The sequence below is a fragment of the Capricornis sumatraensis genome, chromosome 4 (genome assembly GCF_032405125.1).
Source record: "Capricornis sumatraensis isolate serow.1 chromosome 4, serow.2, whole genome shotgun sequence".
In the NCBI taxonomy this organism is placed as follows: Eukaryota; Metazoa; Chordata; class Mammalia; order Artiodactyla; family Bovidae; genus Capricornis; species Capricornis sumatraensis.
The window spans coordinates 81,554,469-81,579,470 of NC_091072.1; the positions used below are offsets into that span (position 1 = coordinate 81,554,469).

The following is a 25,002-nucleotide window of genomic DNA, read 5'->3' on the forward strand; positions in this document are numbered from 1 at the left end:
AACTGTCAGTCATACTGCATCTTTTCCATTCTAGCATCAGTGATAAACTTATGTAAATCTGCCAGCAAGATGTGAAGTGACTGGGTTCACCATGATAATGAAATGTGATCTATTACATATATTGATTTGTGGATATTGAACAATACATCCCACTTAATCATAGTGTATGATCCTTTTAATGTATTGTTGAATTCAGTTTGCTAATATTTTGTTGAAGATTTTTGCATCTATGTTCATCAGTGACACTGGTCTGTAATTTTCCTTCTTGTGATACCTTTGTCTGGTTTCATTATCAGGGTGATGTTGGCTTTGTAGAATGAATTCCAGAGCATTCCTTCCTCTGTAATTTTTTGGAATAGTTTGAGAAGAATGGGCTTCCCTGGTGGCTGAGCTGGTAAAGAGTCTGCCTGCAATGCGGGAGACCTGGGTTCAATCCCTGGGTTGGGAAATCCCCTGGGGAAGGGAAAGGTTATCCACTCCAGTATTCTGGCCTAGAGAATTCCATGGACTTGTATAGTCCATGGGGTCACAGAGAGTCAGACATGACTGAGTGACTTTCACACTTTCGGAAAAATAGGTGTTACTCTTCTCTAAATGTTTGTTAGAATTCACCTGGGAAACCATCTGGCTCTGGACTTTCAAGAGTTGGGAGTTTAAATTTTTATTTATTTTTATTTTTTTCAGGGTATGGGGAGGGAGGTGGGAGGAGGGTTCAGGATGGGGAACATGTATACACCCGTGCCGGATTCATGTTGATGTATGGCAAAACCAATACAGTATTGTAAAGTAAAATAAAATAAAATCTGAAAAGGAGTTTTTAAAATTATTGATTCAGTGAACTTCATAAACTGGTATTTTTACATTTTCTTCCTGATTCAGTCAGGTAAAATTGTACATTTCTAGGAATTTATCCATTTCTTCCAGGTTGTCCGTTTTATTGGCATGTAATTGTTCATCGTAATCTCCTAGGATCCTTTGTGTTTCTGTGGTGTCAGTTGTAACTTCTTTTTCATTTTTTATTTCATTGATTTGCTGCTGCTTAGTCGCTTCAGTCATGTCTGACTCTGTGAGACCCTATTGACTGCAGCCTGCCAGGCTCCTCTGTCCATGGGATTTCCTAGGCAAAAATACTGGAGCAGGTTGCCATGCCTTCCTACAGGGGATCTTCCTGACCCAGGGATTGAACCATATCTCCTCCATTGCAGGCAGATTCTTTACCACTGAGCCACCAGATTTTAGCCTTCTCTTATTTTCTTGATGGATCTAAATAATAAATTTTGTTTATCATTTCAAATATCAGCTCTTAGTTTCTTTGATCTTTTCTATTCTTTTTTTTTAATCTATTTTATTAATTTATTCTTTTTCTGACCTTTATAATTTCTTTCCTTCTACCAACACTGAGTTTCGTTTGTCCTTTTAATTCTAGTTCCTTTAGGTATAAGGTTTACTTGAGATTTTTCTTCTTTCCTGAGGTAGGCTTGTGTCGCTACAAATGTTCCTCATAGAACTGCGTTTGCGTTCATTACATAGATTTTAGATTGTTGTGTTTTCATTTGTCTCCAGGTATTTTTTTTTTATTATTATTACTGTGTGACTTATTGGTGGTTTAGTAGCACAGTGTTTAGCTTTTGCACTGTGTCTTATGTTTTTCTTTGCAAATTTTTTCTTATAGTTGATTTCAGGTTTCATAGGACTGTGGTCAGAAAAGATGCTCGATATGATTTCAGTCTTCTTGGTCTTATTGGTTGCCAGATTCTGTCTTGTGCGGAGACTGCTGGCCACTTGCACATTTGATGGGGTCCTGATGTGGCTGGCTGCATGGTCAGTGGAGGCTTGGTCTTGGTGCTTGCTCACTGGTGGTTGGACCTCGATTCCAGGGCAGTTGGCTGAGGTTCCCAAGAGGTCCCAGAGCTAGTGCCAGCCCGCTGATGGCCTGCTGATGGGTGGGCCAGATCTTTACACAGCTGGCTATGGAGCCTTGGTACTCCCAGGGATGGTGTCTGTGGGTCCAGGGAGTCCAGGCACTTGCCCCTGCCCACTAGTGGCTGAATCTGGCCTCAGAGCTAGTAGTTGTCCATGGCGAATGGAGCTGGGTTCTGGGGTCCCTGTTTACCTGGGATGGCCTGGAGCTGGTGTTATTTTCCTGGTGGGTAGCTTAAGGCCCAGGAAGCCCTAAGACTGATGCTGGTCCACTGGTGGCTGAGTGTGGTCTGGGTTCCTGGCTTCAGGGCCCTGCTGGTCCCAGAGTCAGTGTGGGCCAGCAGGTGGTATGGCTGGAGCCCAGGGGTTACAAGGGCTGGTACCTGCCGCTGTTGGGTGGCATCTTCTCTGATGGTTGGCTGCAGATCTCTTGGAACCTTGGGGTTAGTGATGATCCACTGGTGGTCGGGGCTGGGTCCTGGGCCCTCTGGTGGGCAAGACCAGCTTTTGGAGTGGCTGGGGCCTCAGTGGGTTCTATGGCAAATTGGCTGGCTGGAAGATGGGTCTGTGTTCCCTCCCAGGTAATTGCTTGGCATGGGGTGACCCAAGATATGTGCCAGCAAGCTAGTGAGTGGGGCCAGGTCCTGATGCTAATAAGTTAGCAGGAGTGAAAGTGGTGCTTGCCAGTACCAGTGTCTTCGTGGTGGGACGAGCTCCCTAAAATGCCTTCTGTCAGCTTCTGTGTTACCAGGGTGAGTCCCAGATGCTTTCTTTCTGTTTGGGAAGCTCTCCAAATGGGTCTGACCCTGGCTTCTTTGAAATTTCTGCTTCTTCTCTGGGTCTTGAAGCATGTGATATTTGTGTGTGTGTGTGTGTGTGTGTGTGTGTGTGTGTTTGTGTGTGTGCCTTTTAAGAGTGGAGTCTCTGTTTCCTACTTTTTTCTGACTTTCCTGAAAGTAAGCCTTGCTGGCATTCAAAGCCAAACACTGTGAGGCTCGTGTTCCTGGTGCAGGACTCCCAGGCTGGGGAGCCTGCTGTGAGGTTTAGACTTCTGGGTCCTTGGAGAGAACCTCTGCAATTCTAATTATTCTTTCATTTGTGGGTTGCCTACCCAGGGGTGTGGGTCTTAACTATACTGTGTTCCCTCCTACCCATCTTGTCATGGTTCCTTCTTTATATCTTTAGCTAAAGTCTTTTCTTTGGTCTTCAGGTCACTCTCATTGATAGTTGCTCTATAAATAGTTATAATTTTTGTGTGTCCTTAGGAGGAGGTGAGCTCAGGGTCCACTATCTTTGCCCCATCTCCTCTCTGTTCTTTATTTTAAAGTAGATGAAGCTATCTAGTATACTCTCACTTGGCTAGGAGCTAGTGGGTCAGGCTTCTTTTGTTCAACATAATGTTTTTGAATTTTATTCATATCATTGTGTGCATCAATGCTTCTTCCTTTATGTTGCAGTTTAATTCAGCTCTGCCATAATTTGTTTACCACTTTTCTGTTGATAGATAGTTGGGTCATTTCAAGTTTGGGGCTTTTGTGTATAAAGCCACTGTGAACATCCTTATATAAATCTTCTTGTGGCCATATGTTTGTATTTCTCTTGAGTTAATTGTTAGGGTATAGGGTAGGTGTGTGTTTACCTTCATAAGAAAATACCAAACTATTTTCCAAAGTATGTGAACCATTTTAGACTCACCAACCAATATAAGAAAGTTTGAATTGTTCTGCATTCCTTGCCAATTGTTTATTTTGTTAGCCTTAACAAACTTTTAGCCATTCTAGGGGTACAAAATAGAATTTAATTCTTATTTTGACTTGTATTATCCTAAGTATTACCACTTTTGAGCATCTTTTTTTTTTTATTAGCTCACTTAACTAATTCCCCAATGAGACAGTATGGAAAGCATGGGTTTGTTGAAATCCAGGTAAATATGGTGAGATAACCGAGACCTACTTTAAAACCCATGTAGATTAAAAGTAGAGGTGACGTTTGGCATAAAATGTAAATCATACGAGGTATACATTCCCTTAAAAAAATTAACTGAAAATAGTGAGCCTCTATGCATTAGCCATATTGAGTATTAAGAGCTCCTGTTATTCAAGGAAAGTTAAACAAATATCCTTAATTTTTCCTTTAGTTCTTTTAGCTTGTGACTATCTTACATGGATGATGTCTGTTAAACACTTTTCGTAGTAAATCTGTTTGCATGTAGACATGCTGAGCCCATCTGACAATGAGTTAATTTTACGGCATGGTGAACAACATAGCATTCTTTTTCATGCTCTGTTCCCTCAGAAATAAATAAATAAAAAGGGAGTGTGCCAAAATTATTTAAACATTTCTGGAAGATGCCCACAAAATTTACATGCACACAGTATGTTCTATTTTGAGATTTTGTTTTTGTTCACTTCTAGTATGGCTTTCTCATATTAAATGATTTGTGCTAATGGAGGGCACAAAGCATTTTTTTTTTCTGCTAATAATCTTGGTTACAAGGATTAATTCATTCAACAAAAATTTGTCAAGGGCCTCCTACATGTCAGATACTATTCTAGGTGCTCAGAATGTATCAGTGAACAAAAGAGGAAAGATCCCTGCCCCTGTCCTGGAGCTTATATTCTAGTTGGATACTGCAGTATTACAAACAATATAATGGCACCATGAATAAGAGAAATAGAGCAGAAAAGGGATTAGATGTTGTGTGGTAGGAGAGGACAGATTGCAATTTAAAATATGATGGTCAAGGGTGATCTTATGGGAAGTTGCCTAATGAGCTGTTTTAAAGGAAGTGAGGGAGTTTGCTATGAGGACATCGCAGGGGAGTTGAGCTCCAGGCAAAGGGAACAGCCAGACTTCTAAATCTGGAATTTTCCTGGAGTGTCCAGGGAAGAGCAAAGATGACATTTTGACTCAAGTGGAATGAAGAGAGAGAGAGAGAGAGATGTGTGTGGGAGTTACTAGAAAATCTTTTAGGTGTTAGGAGAATTTTGTGTTACTCAAAGTGAGATAATTGAAAGACTTGACAGAGGAGTCACCTAATTTGACTTAATTTTTAAACTACATTAAAAAAGGATCATGGCTGTTCTGACAACTTTTGAGACTAAACTCTAAGGGCCAAGAGTAGACAAGGAGGAGATGTACTCAGGGGAGCTGTTGGAGTAAAATAGATGTTGGTGGCTCAAATCAAGTGATGATTAAAAGTCACCTTTATATATGTTTTTGAAGGAACTAGAGCATTTGCTCAGAGAAGGCGATGGCACCCCACTCCAGTACTCTTGTCTGGAAAATCCCATGGACAGAGGAGCCTGGTGGGCTGCAGTCCATGGGGTCGAGAAGAGTCGGACACGACTGAGCGACCTCACTTTCACTTTTCACTTTCATGCATTGGAGAAGGAAATGGCAACCCACTCCAGTGTTCTTGCCTGGAAAATCCCAGGGACGGGGGAGCCTGGTGGGCTGCCGTCTATGGGGTCACACAGAGTCGGACACGACTGAAGTGACTTAGCAGCAGCAGCAGCAGAGCATTTGCTAATGTATTAGCTATGGAATATTAGAGGAGGAAGAGGTAAGATGACTATGTATTTGGCTGATAGCTGAGATCCACTCAGCAGATTTTGAGGGGGCAGGTTCAGCTTTGGATATGTTATCCTTGAAGTGGCTATTAGACACTGAAACGAAAATGAGGAAGCAGCTGTCCATAGAGTTTGGAGTTCAGGAAAGAGATCTGGGCTGGGAGTGATTAGTGAAACAGATGACTAAAGGACCATGGTCTGAGCCCAGAGACATTAAGAGGTTAGAAAGAAGAAGAAACTGCAAAAGAGAAATCATTAAAGAGAAAAGAAAACCAAGAGTGTGTAGAGTCCTGGAAACCAAGAGAAGAAAAAGTGAATCAAAGAAGAAGAATGATTAGCTCTGTCACTTACTACATCATATAAGTCAAAGAAGGCAGAAACTAAGAACTAGCCACTGGTCATGGTGTCCTGGAGGCCATTGGTAATGTCACATGAGCAGGTTCGTGGAAGGTGGGATGTGAAAGCCTCTGGCTGCAGTCGGGTAACGAGAAGAGGTGGAGAGAGTTAGACCATGAACAAAGACAACTCTTTCACGGAAAAATAGGACAATAACTGGTGAAGGAAATGAGATCTGATATTTTTGTTTAAAAAGAATGAGTGGAGTACTTCTCAAACTATCTCTTGTAAAGGACTAGTATTCTTTTTTTAACTATTTCTGATCATTTATAAACATGCTATTGTATAAAATGGTAAAAATGAAATGAAGAAAGACATTCCAAGTGTGAGCCAATTTTTTTCTATGGAAAACAAAATGGTGGTTCCTCAAAAAGATTAAAAATAGAAACATGTGACCTAACACAAAAATTTCTGAGTATATATCCAAAAGAATTGCGTTATTCACAATAGCTGAGAAGTGGAAGCTACCCGTGTCCATCCATGGATATATGGATAAAGAAAATGTGATATATACATACAATGGAATATTTTTCAGTTGGTAGAGGAATGAAATTCTGACACATGCTGGAACATGGATTAATTTTCAGGACATATTGCTAAGTGAAAGAAGCCAGTCCTAGAAAGACAAATGGGCTTCCCAGGTGGCACTAGTGGTAAAGAACCTGCCTGCTAATGCAGGAGACTTAAGAGACAGGGTTTGATCTCTGGTTTGGGAAAAATCCCCTGGAGAAGGGCATGGCAACCCACTCCAGTATTCTTGCCTGGAGAATCCCATGGATAGAGGAGCCTGGCGGGCTACAGTCTATAGGGTCGCACAGAATCAGATATGACCGAAGTGACTTAGCATGTATGCAGAAAGACAAATACTGTGTGATTTCAGTTATGTGAGATATACAGAGCAGTTGAATTCATAGACACGGTAGAATGGTGGTTGCCAGGTTTAATGGGTGCAGAGTTTCCATTTGGGAAGACAAAGAGTTCTGTGTGATGGTTGCACAGCAATGTGAATGTTCTTAATGCCACTGAACTCTACACTTACAAACGGCTATGGGAGTACATTTTGTTGTGTGACTTTTTCCACAATTAAAAATAGAACTGGGCTTCTCTGGTGGTCCAGTGGTTAAGAATCCTCCTGCCAATGCAGGGACATAGCTTGATCCCTGGTCAGGAAAGAATCCACATGCCGTACGGCAGCTGAGCCTGCTTGCCTAGAGCCTGTGCTTTATGACAAGAAAGTCACTGCAATGAGAGCCCACTCCCTGCAACAAAGAGCAGACCTTGCTTACCACAACCAGAGGATGGCCATGACCAGCAACAAAAGCCCAGCACAGCCAGAAATGAATGAATGCATAAATGTTAAAAAATAAAATGTAAGCTGATTTCATCATTATTAACTTTAACAAACAAAATTAATCTTCTGAAAGTTTCTAAATGCTTACCTTCATCTTCTGTATTCATGTTCTCCCAGTTGACAGTGACTAGTTCAAAGACCAGCATCTGTGCATGGACTACAGTTTGATTAGCTTTCATATAGTGGCGGCTGGAACAGTGATGATGTAGGAGAGATGGGAGAATTGCTGGAGTGGTGAGAGGAGATGAGATTAGGTGCATGATGGAGGGAGTGATTTTGGAATTTTCATGTCTACTCATGGGCAGGAAGGCCGCATACTAGGCATAAGGGATGGTGGGAGATTTTGGGTGTTGGGTGGGTAGAAGAGGTTCTGGGAGATTTTGGACACCTTCTTTTGTAGATTTCCACTTTCTTGATGAAAACAAGAAACAAAGTGATCTTTGAGACTTTGAGTAAGATAGAGTAGAAAGTTAGCTAAAAGAGTAGGAGAGTGATAGATACCTTTGCATAAAAGGTAGAAGCATGGTTATATACCATATTAATCAAATATTTGTTTGCTTCTTTTTCAAAAATACTTTTCATTTTTAAGTTTTCCCCATAGGTATAGGTCTTCCCTCTCCAGTGAGACTCTAGGTCTCATAAGCACAGTAAATTTCCTGTTCCTTTTTGCATTCTGTTGATCTGTTTCCAGTTACTCAGTATATACTCAGGAAATATTCACAAAATGGTACCAAATGTAATTTCATTTCTGAATTGATAACATTCTGCTTGGAGTTGTATGCATTTTCTTCTACTGGTCTTTCTGCTGTTGTTATTATTACTGGGATGTCCTAACTAGATAACACATGAATCGTTTCTTTTTGTGTCATTTTCATAGCATTGCCACCATGGGCTATGTGTAAATAAAGAAATGGAAACACGTCCTGTAGATGGAGATTGGGGACCATGGGGACCTTACAGTTCTTGTTCAAGAACATGTGGAGGTGGAATCAAAAGCACAAGCAGGCTCTGTAATCGCCCCGAGTATGTCTTTTTTATGTCACTGTAAATTAAGATTATCTCAAGGCACCAGAAAGTAAACATCAGTTTCATTCACTTCTAAAACTGGAGGTCAGTCTATAAGTTTCTGAGATTCAGAAAACTTCTGGAATACTTTAAGCCATATTACTTTCTATCTTGGTAGATTCAGACCTTAAAAAAAAAAGTAAAATACTTTTAAGAATTTAAGTTAAGACAGACATTTTCTTTCTTTTTTGATTTAGTATAAATTTGAGAAATAGTTGCAAATAACAACGGTAATATAATGGCATTTTTACTTTTACTGTGCTTTTGTTGAAAGAGCCTGGCCCCTTTCAACTGTGCTTTGGTTTTCCTGGGTAAAATAGGTAGTTTTATTACCATTTCTTACTGTTTGGTATAATTTGTCATGTCATATTTTCTTTTTCTTATTTTCATCTTATAGTTGCTTCAGTGTCTTTAGCTTGAATAAGTACTGAAGCACAGATCCTGCTCACCAAACTATTTAAAAGAATTTAGGGATTCCATAAAAACTTTTAAAAATGGTTCTCTTATTATAGATATAAATAAACAATTTTTAATGCAGAAATATGACATACTATGAATAGAATAGACTTAGTTTATTTGAATTTTAAAATAGTTGAATTATGCTGAAAGTCTTCATATAAGTTTTTAATCTTCCAACATGAAATGGAGTTGGATGTCTATAGATTGATACCATGAAATTCTTTGAACTGAGTGATACATAGGATACACACAACAAAGAGTCAGATATACTTCTTTTTAATTTTAACATGGTGTCATCGTCCTTTGTGATCATCCTGGGTTCACTCTATATGTCTCTCTGCCTCCAAAATGCATAAACAAATCCCCACCATTAGTTCCTTGTTAGCTAATCTAGTCGTGAATAAGACATCATTTCTGCCCTCCAGGCCACAATGTCCATGTTAAAATGGATTTTCTATAGTTCATTAACCACAGAGTTGCTTCCCAATCATGTTACATACTTCTGTTAAAAACAAAAAGTGTTAGTGGGACATCAGTAGTTTTCCAGATCCTGGAAAGGGATGGAACAGCTTTAGAATGAAATGGCAGAAATAACCTTGTACTGATGTGCTTTAAACTGTAATGAATTTGACTAGGCCAAGAAACGGAGGCAAGTACTGTGTGGGCCGCAGGATGAAATTTCGATCATGTAACACTGATTCATGTCCAAAAGGCAAGCAAGACTTCCGTGAGAAGCAGTGCTCTGATTTTGATGGTAAACATTTCAACATCAATGGTCTCTCCCCTAACGTGAGGTGGCTTCCAAAGTACAGTGGGAGTAAGTAATTAGAATATTTTTTTGCTGTGAACAGTTTTGAGACAAAGGAACACACAACTGTGTTTGTGTCCACCAAAATTTGACTTTTTCTTACAGTTGCTGTAAAAGATCGTTGTAAACTCTATTGTCGGGTGGCTGGAACCACTAGCTTCTACCAACTGAAGGACAGGGTTGCCGATGGTACTCCTTGTGGAACGGAAACAAATGACATCTGTGTTCAAGGCTTGTGTCGGGTAAGTAAAATCGCTGCATTTAAAATGACTTTCAGAATACTGTTTTCCTTCTATTTTTCTAGCCAGATATTACTTCTGCAATTTGATATACATTCTTATGAGTTTCAGTGCAGCATCCTTTGTTGCTACCCCACTGTCTATAGGAACATGCTGCTGCTGCTAAGTCGCTTCAGTCGTGTCCGACTCTGTGCGACCCCATAGACAGCAGCCCACTAAGCTCCTCTGTCCCTGGGATTCTCCAGGCCAGAATACTGGAGTGGGTTGCCATTTCCTTCTCCAATGCATGAAATTGAAAAGTGAAAGTGAAGTTGCTCAGTCGTGTCCGACTCTTTGCAACCCCATGGACTGTAGCCTACCAGGCTCCTCTGTCCATGGGATTTTCCAGGCAAGAGTACTGGAGTGGGGTGCCATTGCCTTCTCTGATAGGAACATGGTTAGGAGCTATTGTTTGTCATCAGGAGTGACTCACGAAGCAGTAAGATGAGTTTGCTGGTTTTGCTTTGCCTATGGTGCTCAAAATCAAGATGAGGGATGAAGTTAACTTCCTAAGATGTCTCAGGACCCAAGGAATGCAAAGTCCTTTTGCTAGTTTGAACATGACCTTCTGTGGTGACACTTTTTCCCTCTGTGTTGGAAGCAGTGATATCCTCCCACCCGCTTTCCATTCTCCTGCTTCTTATATGCATTCAACAAACTTTTACCAAATTTCTATGTGGGCTTCCCAGGTGGCAGTAGTGGTAAAGAATCTATCTGCCAATGAGGGAGACACAGAGACACAGGTTTGATCCCTGGGTCAGGAATATCCCTTGGAGGAGGAAATTGCAACTCACTCCAGTATTCTTGCCTGAAGAATCCCATCGACAGAGGAGCCTGGATGGCTACAGTCCTCGGGGTTGAAAAGAGTCAGACATGGCTCACACACACACACACACACACTCTCAATGCAACATACTGTTCTGGTCACTGAGATGAAAAGATAGAAAAGAACACCCGCCTCTGACATGGTGGCAGATCTAAGGGGGAGATGGGCACACACACAAGGCTGTGGGCTTATCTGCAAGGTGGCATGCAGACGTTGTAGATGGAGCGTCTTAGTCTATGGAGAAGTGGGTAAAGGATTTGGGGAGGCTCGTGCAGGGTGTGAATCTGGATTTAATTATTAGGATAAGAAAGTTTTAGAAAGGTGAAGAAGTAAGGGACCAAGATTGGAGGTGGCCACCAGCTGACGGTTGTTATGTGAAAATGTTTTCCTGAAGTCCTTGAAGATCCAAGAATTTGGAGTTAAGCAAGAGATGTGATTTGATTTGCATGTTAAAATCTTCAGAATGTACCGAGTTGTTAGGAAACTGGAGTTAGGTAGGCCGTTTAGTGGGGCTTCCCAGGTGGTGCTAGTAGTAAAGAGCTGGCCTGCCAATGCAGGAGATGTAAGAGACGCGGGTTCGATCCCTGGGTCAGGAAGATCCCCTGGAGGAGAGCATGGCAAACCACTCTGGTATTCTTTCCTGGAGAATTCCATGGACAAAGGAGTTTGGCCGGCTGCAGTCTAAAGGATTGCACAGAGTTGGGCATGACTGAAGACTTAGCACACATGCACGCAGGTAGGATTTTAGGTGAGAGCAGATGAGCCCCTGAATTAAAGCGTGTAAATTGTAGATGGCAATCCTAACAATGGATGGTGAGTCTGAGAACTAGGATAGTGAATGTTGTCTAAAGAATATAAGTATCATCTTGTGAACTCATTCCTTAAGTGCAACTTAATAGGACCAATTCTTCTCCCTATGACCAAACCTCTGTTATTACCTAGGTGATGAAGGCCTTGCATCTGAAGGGCTAATGAGATGTTTAGAGAAACTGAAAATAACTTACAGATTGGAAATAGCTTTGGACTTCCCTGATAGTTCAATTGGTAAAGGGTCTGCCTGCAATGCAGAAGACCCAGGCTTGATTCCTGGGTCAGGAAGATCCTCTGGAGAGGGATAGGCTACCCACTCCAGTATTCTTGGGCTTCCCTTGTGGCTCAGCTGGGAAAGAATACACCTACAATGTGGGAGACCTGGGTTTGATACCAGGGTTGGGAAGATCCCTTGGAGAAGGGAAAGGCTACTCACTCCAGGATTTTCTGGCCTGGAGAATTCCATGGGCTAGTCCATGGGGTTGTAAAGAGTTGGACATGACTGAGCGACTTTCACTTCACTTTATTTGACTTTTAAATGTGAGAAAAAGGGCACTTGGTGCCTGAAAACTTGTTTTATCTAAGTTAAACCCAGAGAGTCAGATATAATGAGAAAATATGACATGTGTCTGAACATAAAGATGCATATTACTTTCAGAAAATATCTGGATGGAATTTTCCTTTTGGAAATATTTACCTTGTAAATACAAAGTCATGAGGCTTATGAATTTTTCTTACTCTCCTGATCACTAAATTTAAAGGAGTGTTCCAAAGAACTAAATGTTACTGCAGTGTATGCAGAGGGCACCATCTGTGTGGAAAAGAGCTGCATTTGTTCTTTCAAAGCCTTGGGTCAAACTGTGTACTCTCACCTTCATTTATTTACTCATTTTTTTCTTAAACACTTTATTATGCTGGATATTAATTTTAAGGAAATAAGTTATTTCTTTCAGATATGCTCAGTTTATCCCCAGAGTTCTAAGGTCATAAGTTAAAAAAAAAATAAAGTAAATCATCAACGACCTCTTTCTGAAGTTACTATAGTGTGTTACTTTTTGTCCCATTTGAATCACATGTCCTTAAAGAATTACTCTCAAATAATCAAAATAGGAATCACTGTCAATATTTATAACAATGTGGATTCTTAGCTTTTTACTTCCAGGGATTTTTAAGAACATCTGAGAATCTATCTTTAAATCCCACACCAGGTAGTTTTGATGCAGGAAGTATGTAGATGATCCTTTAAAAAACAGTGCTTTTTCAACCATGTGAGCAGCTGTGTGAAAATACTGGTGTACATATAACAAGTTCATTAGATATCCTGAAAAAATCCTGTTGTATTGAATTTCCTGTTAATTGAAAGAATATTTTTGAAAAGAACTTTGTAAAGCCCCATTAGTGCTTCGCTAGTCACTTTAATAATCTTGACTGCAATTATTGTGTTTTGAAGCAAGCTGGCTGTGATCACGTGTTAAACTCCAAGGCCAGGAGAGACAAATGTGGCGTGTGTGGTGGGGATAACTCCTCTTGCAGGACAATGGCAGGCGTCTTCAACAGTGCACATTATGGTGAGCTCTGCATTTCTTTCCAGTTTTCTCTTTGGGTATAATAATGGGACTATATCATTAAGGAATAATAGTGTTGGTTTGTTATTGTTTATTCTGTATTTTAGTTCAAAATGATTAATTAAATCTTGTACAAGTTGTATGATTGAATTAATGAATTTACCTGCTTAAGACAAGTTTAATTCTTAAAAAAAAATTTAGGTGCATTTATTAGAATAAATCCAGTACAATTTGACAATGATGTGTAAATAGTCCCCCTGTCATACCAGTTAATGAAGTGTTTTTACTGCTGCTTCTGCAATTTATATTGTATATGTTTATAATCTTTGCAGGAAATTTGATTTCAATTATTTTTAATCATCTGAACTACATGTTTTCTGTGTGAGTGATCTGGCCTGTCTGTTGTTTTTTATTGATGATATATTGAAACTGATTGAAGGTGAAGGATGAAACCATTAACTTAAATGTTAATTTGGAATTATTGTTACATTTGATTTTTCAGTAAGTCTGGATTACAGATATCATTGATATTTGGCCATGGCTTCATTTTTCTTGAAAAATTTTATGAGAATATATCAGATATTTCCCATTAAATTTTCTCAGAAACGTTTTTTATTTTCATGGTAATAAAATCAACCCATTAAAACTTTATTTGCAAAATAAATGATGTATGTTTTACAGTTTTATTGTTCAGCTTCAAATTGTATTCACATGTTTTTGAACAGAGTTGTTTAAGTTAGTAAGAATCGCTTCAATTAAAACAGTGTCATTTAGAACACTATATTTATATGAAAAGTGTAGAACATTTACTACTCTGGTCATGCTTATGCATCTAAGTGACTAGATGATTTGACATTATTTTTCTAGTTGTTATGATTCTTTATTTCTTGGGACCTATATATATTTGATCCCTTTTTATCACCAGTGGTACACATTTATCAAATTCTGGTCTGTCTTCACTGAGAAGTAATTTTTCTATATAAAGCTGAATGCACCAAATTAGAATTTAACCTTGCTAAAATTGTGCTATGAATTAATCAGTTTGCAAATGGAAAAAGATTAAATTCATGTGCAGGTTCTGAACAGCAGTTGTCACATTACTGCCCCCTAGTGATAGCTTTCATCTTGTCACATTTACAATGCCTTGGAATACTTTCTTGAAAAGCATAGCAAAGACATAAATAGTGGAGCTGGTAGGAACATTTTATAGTGAAAAAGAATCATGAGTCAAATTGTTTTTGTAGGCTTATATCTACAACCAGTATGCATTTAACGTATACAGAATAACCATACCATTTATCACCTTATATTTAAATATGATATCTTAGATATAAATAAATAAGGCTGCTCTGAAAATGCAAGATAATCTCATATGAGACTTAACCTCTTTTAAAACTTCCTCTTCTAAAGTTAATTTCATATTTATAAAACTTAATGTATGTGAAAAATTTCAACTCAAATCCTAATATGAGAAAGGAAAACCTTAGAATAATATCATAGAGCAGAATTAATTGTTGACTTAAAACCTGAGAGTATTTGGAAAATGATGTGACATGAGTGGTTTTAGTGCAGGAAAAATGTTTCTTGTTTAATGTATATTTGTATATGTAATGTAATATATATTTGATATAGTGTTTCCTCATATTTTGAAAAGTGCCAGTGTTATTGAATTTGGTCTCATAAAACATTTCCCTAGAGTAAACTTTTTACTTTTCTCTTGACAATTTGTTAGTAGACTTTAAAAAATAATGTAGAATTTAGGGGGTAGCTATGGAGATTCCTGCTTACACTGGAACCTAAAAGCTTAAGAAAAACATTCCTCTTTAACATTCACTATTTTGCTGTTCACTGAGTCTGTGTAGACATCTAGCAATGGTCAACTATTTTTATATCTCCCGGATTTGTGAATAGCATTTGGAATCCTGTATTTTTGCCCATTAGGAAGTACAAAATGTAAAAGTATTGGTCACATTTAAAAATTAATGTGTGTGTTAAGTAGTTCAGGAGCTAAATTACTAGGTTCATTTTTATTCTATATTCAGAATTTTAAAAATAATAGAAATTAGGAAGTGCACCTTAAGAATCCCAACCTGTGTATTTCTAGGCAACAAACACTTTTTCTTAATCCTTAGTAATTTGTATAAGCCATTGATTCAAAAAGAATAAGCACATATCATCTTTCAGAGATAAAATGCAATTAATTCTGACTATACTATTCAGATTTTTCACTCAGCAGTACTAGCCTCTGGGCCATCTGCTTTTTGTGAAAGTTAACATGTATAAAATTATATTGCAGGTTATAATGTCGTTGTAAAGATTCCCCCAGGAGCAACAAACATTGATATTCTTCAGCACAGCTATTCTGGAAAACCAGAAGATGACAATTACCTGGGTAAACATTTTTAGTTAAATGGCAGCCAGTATGTGCAGTTTCATGGAGGTCTGTGGTTGTAAATTCTTGGAAGGCAAGAAGAGCCCCTTGAATAAACATGCAGTTTCAGCTCAGACTAAGCCAAGTCATCTGACTCCATATATGTGTTCTCTTTTTGAATTACGTACCATATCCTATTTTAAAGATACTAAATTAAATTCTGGAAGACAAATTAAGCTTTTTTCCCCATGAGGGTGTTTTAGATAACCAGAGGTTATACTCAGTTAAAGTTGTGTATGTAGTTAGAATACAGTTCTCTAGTTATAATCCTCATTGGGGTTAAATGTTTTTATTTTTTTTTTAAATTTTACTTTATTTTACTTTACAATACTGTATTGGTTTTGCCATACATCAACATGAATCCGCTGCAGGTGTACACGTGTTCCCAATCCAAAAAAGTGAAGTTGCTCAGTCGTGTCCGACTCTTTGTGACCCCATGGACTGTAGCCTACCACGCTCCTCTGTCCATGGGATTTTCCAGGCAAGAGTACTGGAGTGGGTTGCCACGGCCTTTTGCAGAGGATCTTCCCAACCCAGGGATCGAACCTGGGTCCCTTGCATTGTAGGCAGATGTTTTACCATCTGAGCCACCAGGGAAGGGAAATGTTTTTAAAATTTTTTCTTAAATGTTTTTACCATGTAGCACAAGTCTTTAAATATAATTTTTATTGTGATTGTATTTTTATTGCTCTTATGTTACAGAAAGAGGACTATAGTTTCATATTTTTAGATGTTAATGAACATAGTCCTAATATATTGTTTTTTAGCTATTTCTAGAGTATACATTTCAGTTGTTATTTACTTTTTGGAAATTGACTTATAAGTTTAAAGCATTTCACTTAGGCCTAGAGATGAAAAGAATGCTTTACAAATCTTGTTTCTGTCTGATAAATACCTTAATATTGACTTACATGTAATTCACTGAGCTGGTGAGATAAAGCTGATAATGAAAAAACACCTGCCTCACATTAATGAAATGTGAAATATTGGCTCAAGTAATCAATGCTTTGAATTGATTTGGAATCTGAATCTATAATGAACAGCCCATTTCAGAAATTATATCTGGCTTTATAGAGCCAGTTGTAGAAAGAACAAGTGCTGAATGGATGCAGATTTTCCTTCCAGGGTGATGAAAACGTTTAGGAAACTAGTAGAGGTTGCACAACACTGTGAATGTACTGCATGCCATCAAGTTGTTCAATTTAAAATGGTTAATTCTGGTTTTGTTCATTTCACCTCTATAAAAACAAAAACAAGAACAAAACAATTCCTAAAGAAAATCAAATGGAAATGTTTTACCTGTTGACATTTAGTTGCACTGCTTTTTCTTTTACATATACATAGATATATGCCATATTTATCATTTGGCATAGACACTTGCCATATGTATTATAGACAATTTATTATGTCTCTCTTAGGATCCAAATGTAGAAATTCGGTTCTGCTCAAGTTTAAAGATTAGAAATGTTCACTATTAAAATATCAGTATACTTTGTCAAAGAACTACTAATGGAAATATCAAAATCTAAATAGGGGAGCAAAATATATGTGTGGAGTCTTTAGAAAGGACTTGGAATTTGCTTTGGTAGCTAAAAATAATGAAATGTATATAGTTTTTCTCAGTAAAGTTTTGTTTATTTCCCTTAATTTTAGTGTAACAGGCAGTCCTTTAAACAGGCCTGTCCACTTCTGATAATGTGCAGATTTACAGAGTGATTTTCATTTTGTTGGTTCTTCACTGAATTCAGTGTAGTGTGTAAAGACAATCACAACAGTCCACCAAGACACAGAATCAGCAAACATGTTTGGTAGTATTCCCTTCAGCATTGGTTCAAGGTGGTGTGTAGTATTTGTTTCGTCATGGTGACTTGTGTGCTGTGGGTAGGGTTTCCTGGAAGACCAAATAAGTGTTTTCCAAAAAGATTATTCCACTGAGAAGTATAGTAAATTAGCAAAGATGTATTTAATTAACATGGGGTTTTTATTAGTGTACAATTTAAAATATTAGACACCCTCTCAAAAATTTAAACTAACAGCACAGCACTTTACAATCTATACACTTTAAAAACATTTTCCAAATTTGATTCTAATTATAAAGCCTGTGAGTTGGGAATTTTTGTTATTCCTATTATGTGATTAAAAAGCAAGCAGTTTATCCAAGATCACATAGAAATTAATTGGAAAAATTTGAATTTAAATCAACTGTACTAAGTCCTGTGGTCTTCCACAACACTGTGGACACCATGCAATTTTGTATTTACAAAAGTAACAAATTATGACGACATACTCTGTTCCATACTCATATACACATGTAAATATTAGTATATAGATAGACACACATATACTTATTTGATAGGCTGATGTTAATACCTATCCATGGGAAAGAGCAAGAATCACCAGGGGCAAGAACAGAGGGGGCAGTGGGAGGGTTCTGAAAAAGTAGCCAGTCACACAGGCATGACCAATGATGAGTGCCTCCCATGAAAAAGATCCAGATGTTTACAGAGGGAGGAGTGGAGAGGCATGGGCTTTTAAAATATTGACCCTAGGATGTTGAAGCTTTATACATGTTTTCCAAGGTAAACAGAACACTACAGCAGCCTGGCTGCCCTTTCTTTCCTCCCCGTGGATGACCAGGGTTGATTTAGCTGATCTGTTGGCATGACTTCCCTCTGTTTTTCCACTTCCTGTATGTCTCTCCTGGTGCTGCATGCTTTGTGGAAGATGACCTTCTCAGAAAGAAAAATTGTAGAGTGAATGTATTTTCATGGGTTTGGCTGATATGCTAAAGTTTCGCTGTTTATGGGTTAGATACCACTTTATCGTAAAATAAAGTCTATTTCCTCCGTATTAGTTTATATTTATATTCTCTAACTGCAAAAGAAAAGAATGTGAATTTTAAAAATTAAAACTGTTTCTGGACCGTTGACTGGTTTTGCTGTTTCATGGGCACTATCCTTTTACAGCATTATCGGACACTCAGGGGAATTTTCTTTTGAATGGGAATTTTGTTGTAAGTATGTCCAAAAGGGAAATCAACGTACAAGGAGCTATTTTTGAATACAGTGGTTCAAACAACTCAATCGAAAGGATTAATAGTACTGATCGACTGGAAGAAGAACTTGTTTTGCAGGTAAATTCTTAGTAGTTACTAAGACAGTTTTAATCATATTAGTCAAATATGATGCTTAAGTAAGTGCTTTGTATTTATTATTCAACATAGAGTGATATCTTTTAAGAATGTATCTTTTATGAATTGATTGTGTGCCCCTTTGTATTTTTATTGAGGTTTTGTGTGTGGGTAATCTATACAACCCTGATGTACGTTATTCCTTCAATATCCCCGTGGAAGAGAAGAGTGATCTATTCACATGGGACCCGTATGGACCCTGGCAAGACTGTACAAAAATGTGTCAAGGTACACTAGAATTAAATAAAAGGGACATAAGTTCAGCTGTGGCATGCTGGTATAATTTGGGGTGCTCTTGAGTCTGGCTGCCTGTGGAACCCACACACTTATACCACACCGACTTACAAAGGTTTCCCGTCTTTGCTCTCTGTCTGCTTTTCTCCCCACTCATTCTGGGCTCCTTACGCTTAACAGCCTCCCTTATCTCAGCCGTTTTCAATGTTTTGCATCACAGCTCCTTCCCTGCTGCTGGTGCTAAGTCACTTCAGTCGTGTCCGACTCTGGACTCTGTGCGACCCCATAGACGGCAGCCCACCAGGCTCCCCCGTCCCTGGGATTCTCCAGGCAAGAACACTGGAGTGGGTTGCCATTTCCTTCTCCAGTGCGTGAAAGTGAAGTTGCTCAGTCGTGCTCTCACAGTTACAGAAAGGTTCCCTGACCGTGACACTGTTTTCTGGTGAAATGCTCACCTTCTTGTCCTTTTCTTCCATCCGCTTTCCCAGACACCCATCTCCTTCCTTCAGTGTTGTGGGGTTGACATTCTCTCATTCTCTGGTTTCCCTTCTCCGACCACAGGGAAATGTGTTTGTACTGATGGATGAATAACTGAAAGGAGCACAGGGAGAGATGAAAAAGCCGTGAAGTTATAGTAGAAAAGCAAGTGAACAGGCTGGTATCTTTGGGCAGTCTATAATTATGAATACCTGGTTGTGTGATGCTACACTGGTTTGAATCAGTAAATGTTTATTGACAGACTATTTTGTTTTGGATTATTAGGATCCTGATTTTGCATTCAAGTTTTACAGTCTAGTGGATGAAACAGAAGAATGAGTAAATTTTCTTAATTTTAAATGGTAAAAGCCATGCCACAAGGATGCATCGAGGAGACCCCAGGAAGGATGGAATGAGCAGTTTGAGGTGAAATGGGAAGACAGAAATTGGTGTAGAGTGGGAAAGTAGTTCCCAGGGGCACTAGAGACAAGGTCTGGGAATTAGGGGAGAAGTGAGTCAGAGGAGAAGCAGCTCCGAACAGTACAGAAATGAGCTGAGAGAAGGTAGGTGGCCAGAGGCAGCAGTCACACAAGATGGGAACTTGAAGGGCAAGATAACAAACTGACCTCAAGGTACCAAAGGAATGGTGGTCTCCCATCCCCGAAAAAGGCACAGACTTGGTCCTGTGGTACTAGCACAGCAGTGCCCGGGTGCTGGTGTGGAAACAGGCATTCCTGTTGGAACAGTGTCTCCAGGGAGGGAGCCTGTTGTAGATGATGCCAGGCTGACTGGCGCAAACACTGCAAGTAGGAACAGAGCTTTGGTAACACAGAAGACAGAGGGATTCATCTTGACACAAAGAACCGGGTTGGGCATCTGGGACCAGCATTCCAACATAACTGGGTAAACTGGTCTGTGGCAGTAGATATGGGGAGCTAGAAGAAATCTAAATAAACAGTTGAATGAAGGAACATTCTAAAATATGGGGGACACACCAAATAAACACATAACGATCCAAAATGAAAGGCTGGAGAAGGCAGTTTGAGATAGTTTGAGAGTCTGAACCAGGAAAGATCTCTTTCCTACAGAAGGAAAGAAGCCGTTAATTCAATTGCCACAAAGTATATACTACGATTATAGTTCCTTTTGTAGGTGTGTAACTTTTGGGTTTCTCTAAAGTGAAGTTTCTTTAGTTTTGTTTACTTGTTTCCCTGTGCACTGAAAATGATCGGGCTCCAGACATTTTGTGAAGGCTGTAAATTTTGGAGCTCTGTGTTCAGGATATTTGCTTCAGCTTTCCTTTCCTTTTTCTTATCTGTTGTTCCCTTGGCCCTCTTCTCCCCTGCTCTAACTTGGCCATGTTGCTTTTCAGGCCTGTTACACGGCTGTCGTCATGTGCTCTCCCTTCTTTATCATCGTGTGAGGTCTCTTTAACTTTCTTCTGTGTTGGATTCCCTGTGTCCCAGATTCTGTGAATTCCTCTTTTTATTTCCTCCACTGAGGATAACATAGCTGTCGGACATTTCCTGAGAAAGCAAGGCAGTGTTTTGAGACCTTTCCTGTCTGAAAATGGCATTATTCTGTTCTCACGCTTGATTGATAGCTTGGCTTGTATAAAATTCTAAGATAGATTATTTTCCTTTAGAATGCTGAAAATCTTGTTTTCCAATTTCCAATGCTTGGATATGATACTTCCTAGTATGGAAATTTTGTGTCTCCCCTCCTAAATTCTGGGAGTGAGAAATGTCAGGACACTGTGTGTTGGCTTGGCTTTTCCTTTCATCTGTTTTCCTGGTAATTAGGATGCCTTCCAAACTGGAAACACAGATTCTTTGATCTGAGAAGTTTTATGTATGATATGTTTGATAATTTCTCCACATTAAATTTTCTCTTCTTTGTAAAATTTATATTGTCTGGATATACAGCCTCCTGGTCTGATCTCTTATCTCATAATTTCCTCTCCAAATGTACATTTTTTTTTCTTAGTGTTTCTCATCAACAGCTTGCTTTTGTTTCATGGAGGCAATACCTGTGTCTGTGAGAGTATTAATTATAGTCTTGGAACTTTCTTCTGCTCCCTGACATATGTGTTTCCTCTTAATTCTGTTTCTGCTTATTTAGGTCTCTTTTGTGTGAGTGTCTTTCCTAAATTGCCTACTGATCTTTGATGTTTATTCATATTTAAGACTAAAATGCTAATTGAAAGTCCTGTGTGGGTTTAATAAGTCTTCTTATAGTTTTTTACTGTGTCTTTGGGGGAAAGGCTCAAATGTTGCTGTCACTTAATCTTTTTTCTTGAGCTAAAGAGTTTTCCAAGAAAGGAATTCTCCCATCTTCTGATGGCCAGTGAGGGGACTGGAGAAACTGTAAAAATTGGCTTGGAGCCAGAGGGTAAGCCCAGTGGGCCTGAATCTCATCATTTCAGTATGGAGACTTGTACTGAGTCCCTCTCTTTTTGGTACAGCACTTCCCCAGCTTCCCTCAGCTGCTGTGTCTCTGCCCCCAAGTTCACGGGCTCTGGAGCTATGCTATCCAGTATCCAGTATGGTAGTTACTAGCCACATGTGGCTAGCCCATTGAAATATGGTACAAGTGTGAAATGCACAATGGATTCTGAAGACTTAGGATGAAAAAAGAAAGTGAAATGTATCATCAGTAGTGTTTCTGTTGACATCATGTGGAAATGATCCTGTTTGGATTTGCATCTTTTTACTTTTTCATGTCACTACAAGACAATGTAAAATCACATGTGGTTCACATTGTTTTCATTAGATAGCACTACTGTTGACTCTTAGGTGGAAGTCTGACTGTTCTTCATGAATACTTTTCAGTCATTTCTCCATTTTTTCAGGCCTATGCCTCACACAGTCACCTCTTCAGAGGAACCTGGTGTTTTTGATTCCTGGGCTTTGCTTGGATTCTGTGGCATGAATGGTTTGTTTCTTACTTTCTTCCTCCACAGGCTCAGGTTTCAGCTTCCTTGGCTTTGTTAAAATAGTTATTTTCATCTTCTTTTCATATTTAACATGTCCTTTTCCTGCCTACTGTTTCCTCTTTCATTCTTTTTGTTCCTTCAGGTTTTTGCCTTTTCAAAATTATTTATAGTTCTTTCAGATGGTATGCATGCAGAAATAAACATGCATGCTCATGTTTCGCCAACTGAAAGTATACAGTTGAACTTGGAGAAAACAGAAATTTGATCATGCCACTGACAGCTTGAACATTTTCCTATCTCCTCGTTGCGGAAAGTGCAAAGTTCAGTCTACTCTGGCCTCTCTGACTTCTCGAAGTTTCCTTCACTGTGGTTATGCACCACATAAACAACTGCTAAATCTCAATGACTTAGAACAACAAACATTTATTTCTCGCTCATACTGTGTGGTGGCTGCTAATTGGTTCTGACTCTTCTTCAGCTTGCTCTCTGCCTCCATGTCATTCTCAAACAAATTAATAGACTTTATTTTAGAGGGGTTTTAGGTTTGGGTTCGATCCCTGGGTTGGGAAAGTCCCCTGGAGAAGGGAACAGCTACCCACTCCAGTATTCTTGCCTGGAGAATTCCATGGACAGAGGAGCCTGGCAGGCTGTCGTCCATGGGGTCACAAATAGTTGGATACCACTAAGCAACTTTCACTTTCACACTAGGTGTATAGAAAGTTGAGCAAAAACTACAAAAAATTCTTATATTCTCTCTTCTTCCACACCCCTTCCCCAGTTCCCCTGTTATTACCATCTTGCATTCATAATGTGGCACATTTATTCCAGTTGGTCCATTATTGTCAACTGAAGTCTGACCATGCTGCCTTTTCATTCATGATTCCAGGCTGAAGGATCAGCCCCATCTGGAGAAGGCTGTTTTAGAAACAGAGAGAAAAGAGTCGGCAGAAGCAAGAAAAGACTTTCAGAGCTTCTGCTTAGAACTGGAATAGTCACATTCCCTTCCAGGTGGTTGGCACAAACCTGCTGTCGATGGGCAGGGAAGTCTGCTCCTCCTCTAGGAAGTTATAGAAATGTTGTAGCAAGTAGAGATGTGTAATTTTGTTGCAGTGAAAAGGCAAGCAAATAATGGGGAGCAGTAGTATACTGTATCATATCAGCATGGACACTGACCACTCAGTTCTCCACTAGCAACCCTTCCATCCAGCTGTAATAAATTTCTTCCTACTTCACACACTTGCCCCACCTTCCTTACATCTTACTCAGCAAACTCCTCAGTGTTTCAGGATTCATCTTGCTTATTGTAGAAAGTCATTCCTGACTAGCTCAGTATGCTAGCCTATTTGTATGCTATGTTGAAATTGTTTTTGCTTTCTTAGCTGCATCCTTCAAGCTTTTAGCAGAAGTAAATTATTATGGAACATCTCCTTATGTGATTTTTCCTTTGATTTTTATTTTTCATTTGACTTTCGCCAAGGTCTTCATAGAAGAAAAATTACTTGTGTACGTAAGAGTGATCATATGGTCGTGTCCGATCAAAGCTGTGACCACTTACCACTTCCATTGCTGGTAACTGAAAGGTGCAATACGGACTGTGAACTCAGGTAAGAAAAAAAGAAATAATGTATAATGTAACCAGATAAAAATCAATAGGTGAGATAAGATGTAAAGAATCTACTGCAGTGCCTGGTATAAGGTGGACATGTAATTAATGTCTGTCCTTTCCCATTCCCATAAAAAACTTTAGACCTGCTAATTTATTATGAAACTCAGCAGTTGGTTTGTTTTTTATTCATAGTATTTGCTGAATTTCAGTACAGAGACCTCAATGTTTTGTGTAAGAAATGGAAACAAATTTATCTGTAAAATAAATATAGGAAAATAATCTGAAAACCTATGGTTTAAAGCTCTGAAACAATACATTTAAGCATGATCCTCTAATTCCCATTGAACTCATGTACCAATAAACTTTTAAAGTTTGAGGGTTAGAGAATCGATAGATTGATTTGTCTATCTTATCAACATTTTGTCCATTAAACATTAAGTAATGAGATCCTAGATCATGGCAGGCGAGTTTTTTCTTCTAAAATTCTTGTCATTTGTTTTCTTGTGGCGGGTCTTACAGTGACGCTAAGAGCAATAACCCTGTCTAGCAGGCAACAGTCAACATTCAGGGATGGCCAGAATCTCCTTTACTCAGCAAGGATGAGAATTTTTATGTATTTGTGGTGTTGTTTGGAGACATATGGTGGAAGGCTAGTGGTAGAATGGCATGTACAAGTTGCATCCACTGCCTTGCAGTAGAGTGAAGTGCAGCGAAATCCTTGAGATACTGTTCAGATGGAAAGAAGCTCCATGAATTCTCTTCTTTGCTGTACTGCTCCGCTCATACTGTCTGAGAGATTGCTAGAGTGTAATTGGGATAATTTTGCTAACGCTAGCAGATTTTACTTGTGGAAAAAAAATGTTCTCTTTGAAAGCATGTCTAAAAGTAGATTGTATCAGTTAATGAGAAAATGTGACATGCTTTATAAAGACAAGTTTACCAACTTTTAAAGGCTTTTGATGTAGTCATGTGCCCAGATGTTCTGTGATCCTCAGTCAAATAAAGACGCTGCATAGGGAGATACTACCTGATTATAGGTCAGATATACTTGGTTATAGTTTTAAATCTGCCACTTAGTA

At 38.9% G+C, this 25,002-nt stretch overlaps 1 protein-coding gene across 1 annotated transcript in view; it reads left to right on the forward strand.

Moving 5' to 3' along the window:
• ADAMTS20 (ADAM metallopeptidase with thrombospondin type 1 motif 20) overlaps positions 1–25,002 on the forward strand; it is a 198,254-nt gene that overhangs the window by 77,404 nt on the left and 95,848 nt on the right. The window contains exons 12-19 of the mRNA XM_068971096.1: positions 8,117–8,262; positions 9,399–9,580; positions 9,677–9,813; positions 12,936–13,053; positions 15,347–15,442; positions 18,448–18,614; positions 18,770–18,899; positions 23,795–23,921. Of these exons, the coding sequence (XP_068827197.1) occupies positions 8,117–8,262; positions 9,399–9,580; positions 9,677–9,813; positions 12,936–13,053; positions 15,347–15,442; positions 18,448–18,614; positions 18,770–18,899; positions 23,795–23,921 (1,103 nt within the window). The remainder of the gene's footprint in view (positions 1–8,116; positions 8,263–9,398; positions 9,581–9,676; positions 9,814–12,935; positions 13,054–15,346; positions 15,443–18,447; positions 18,615–18,769; positions 18,900–23,794; positions 23,922–25,002) is intronic.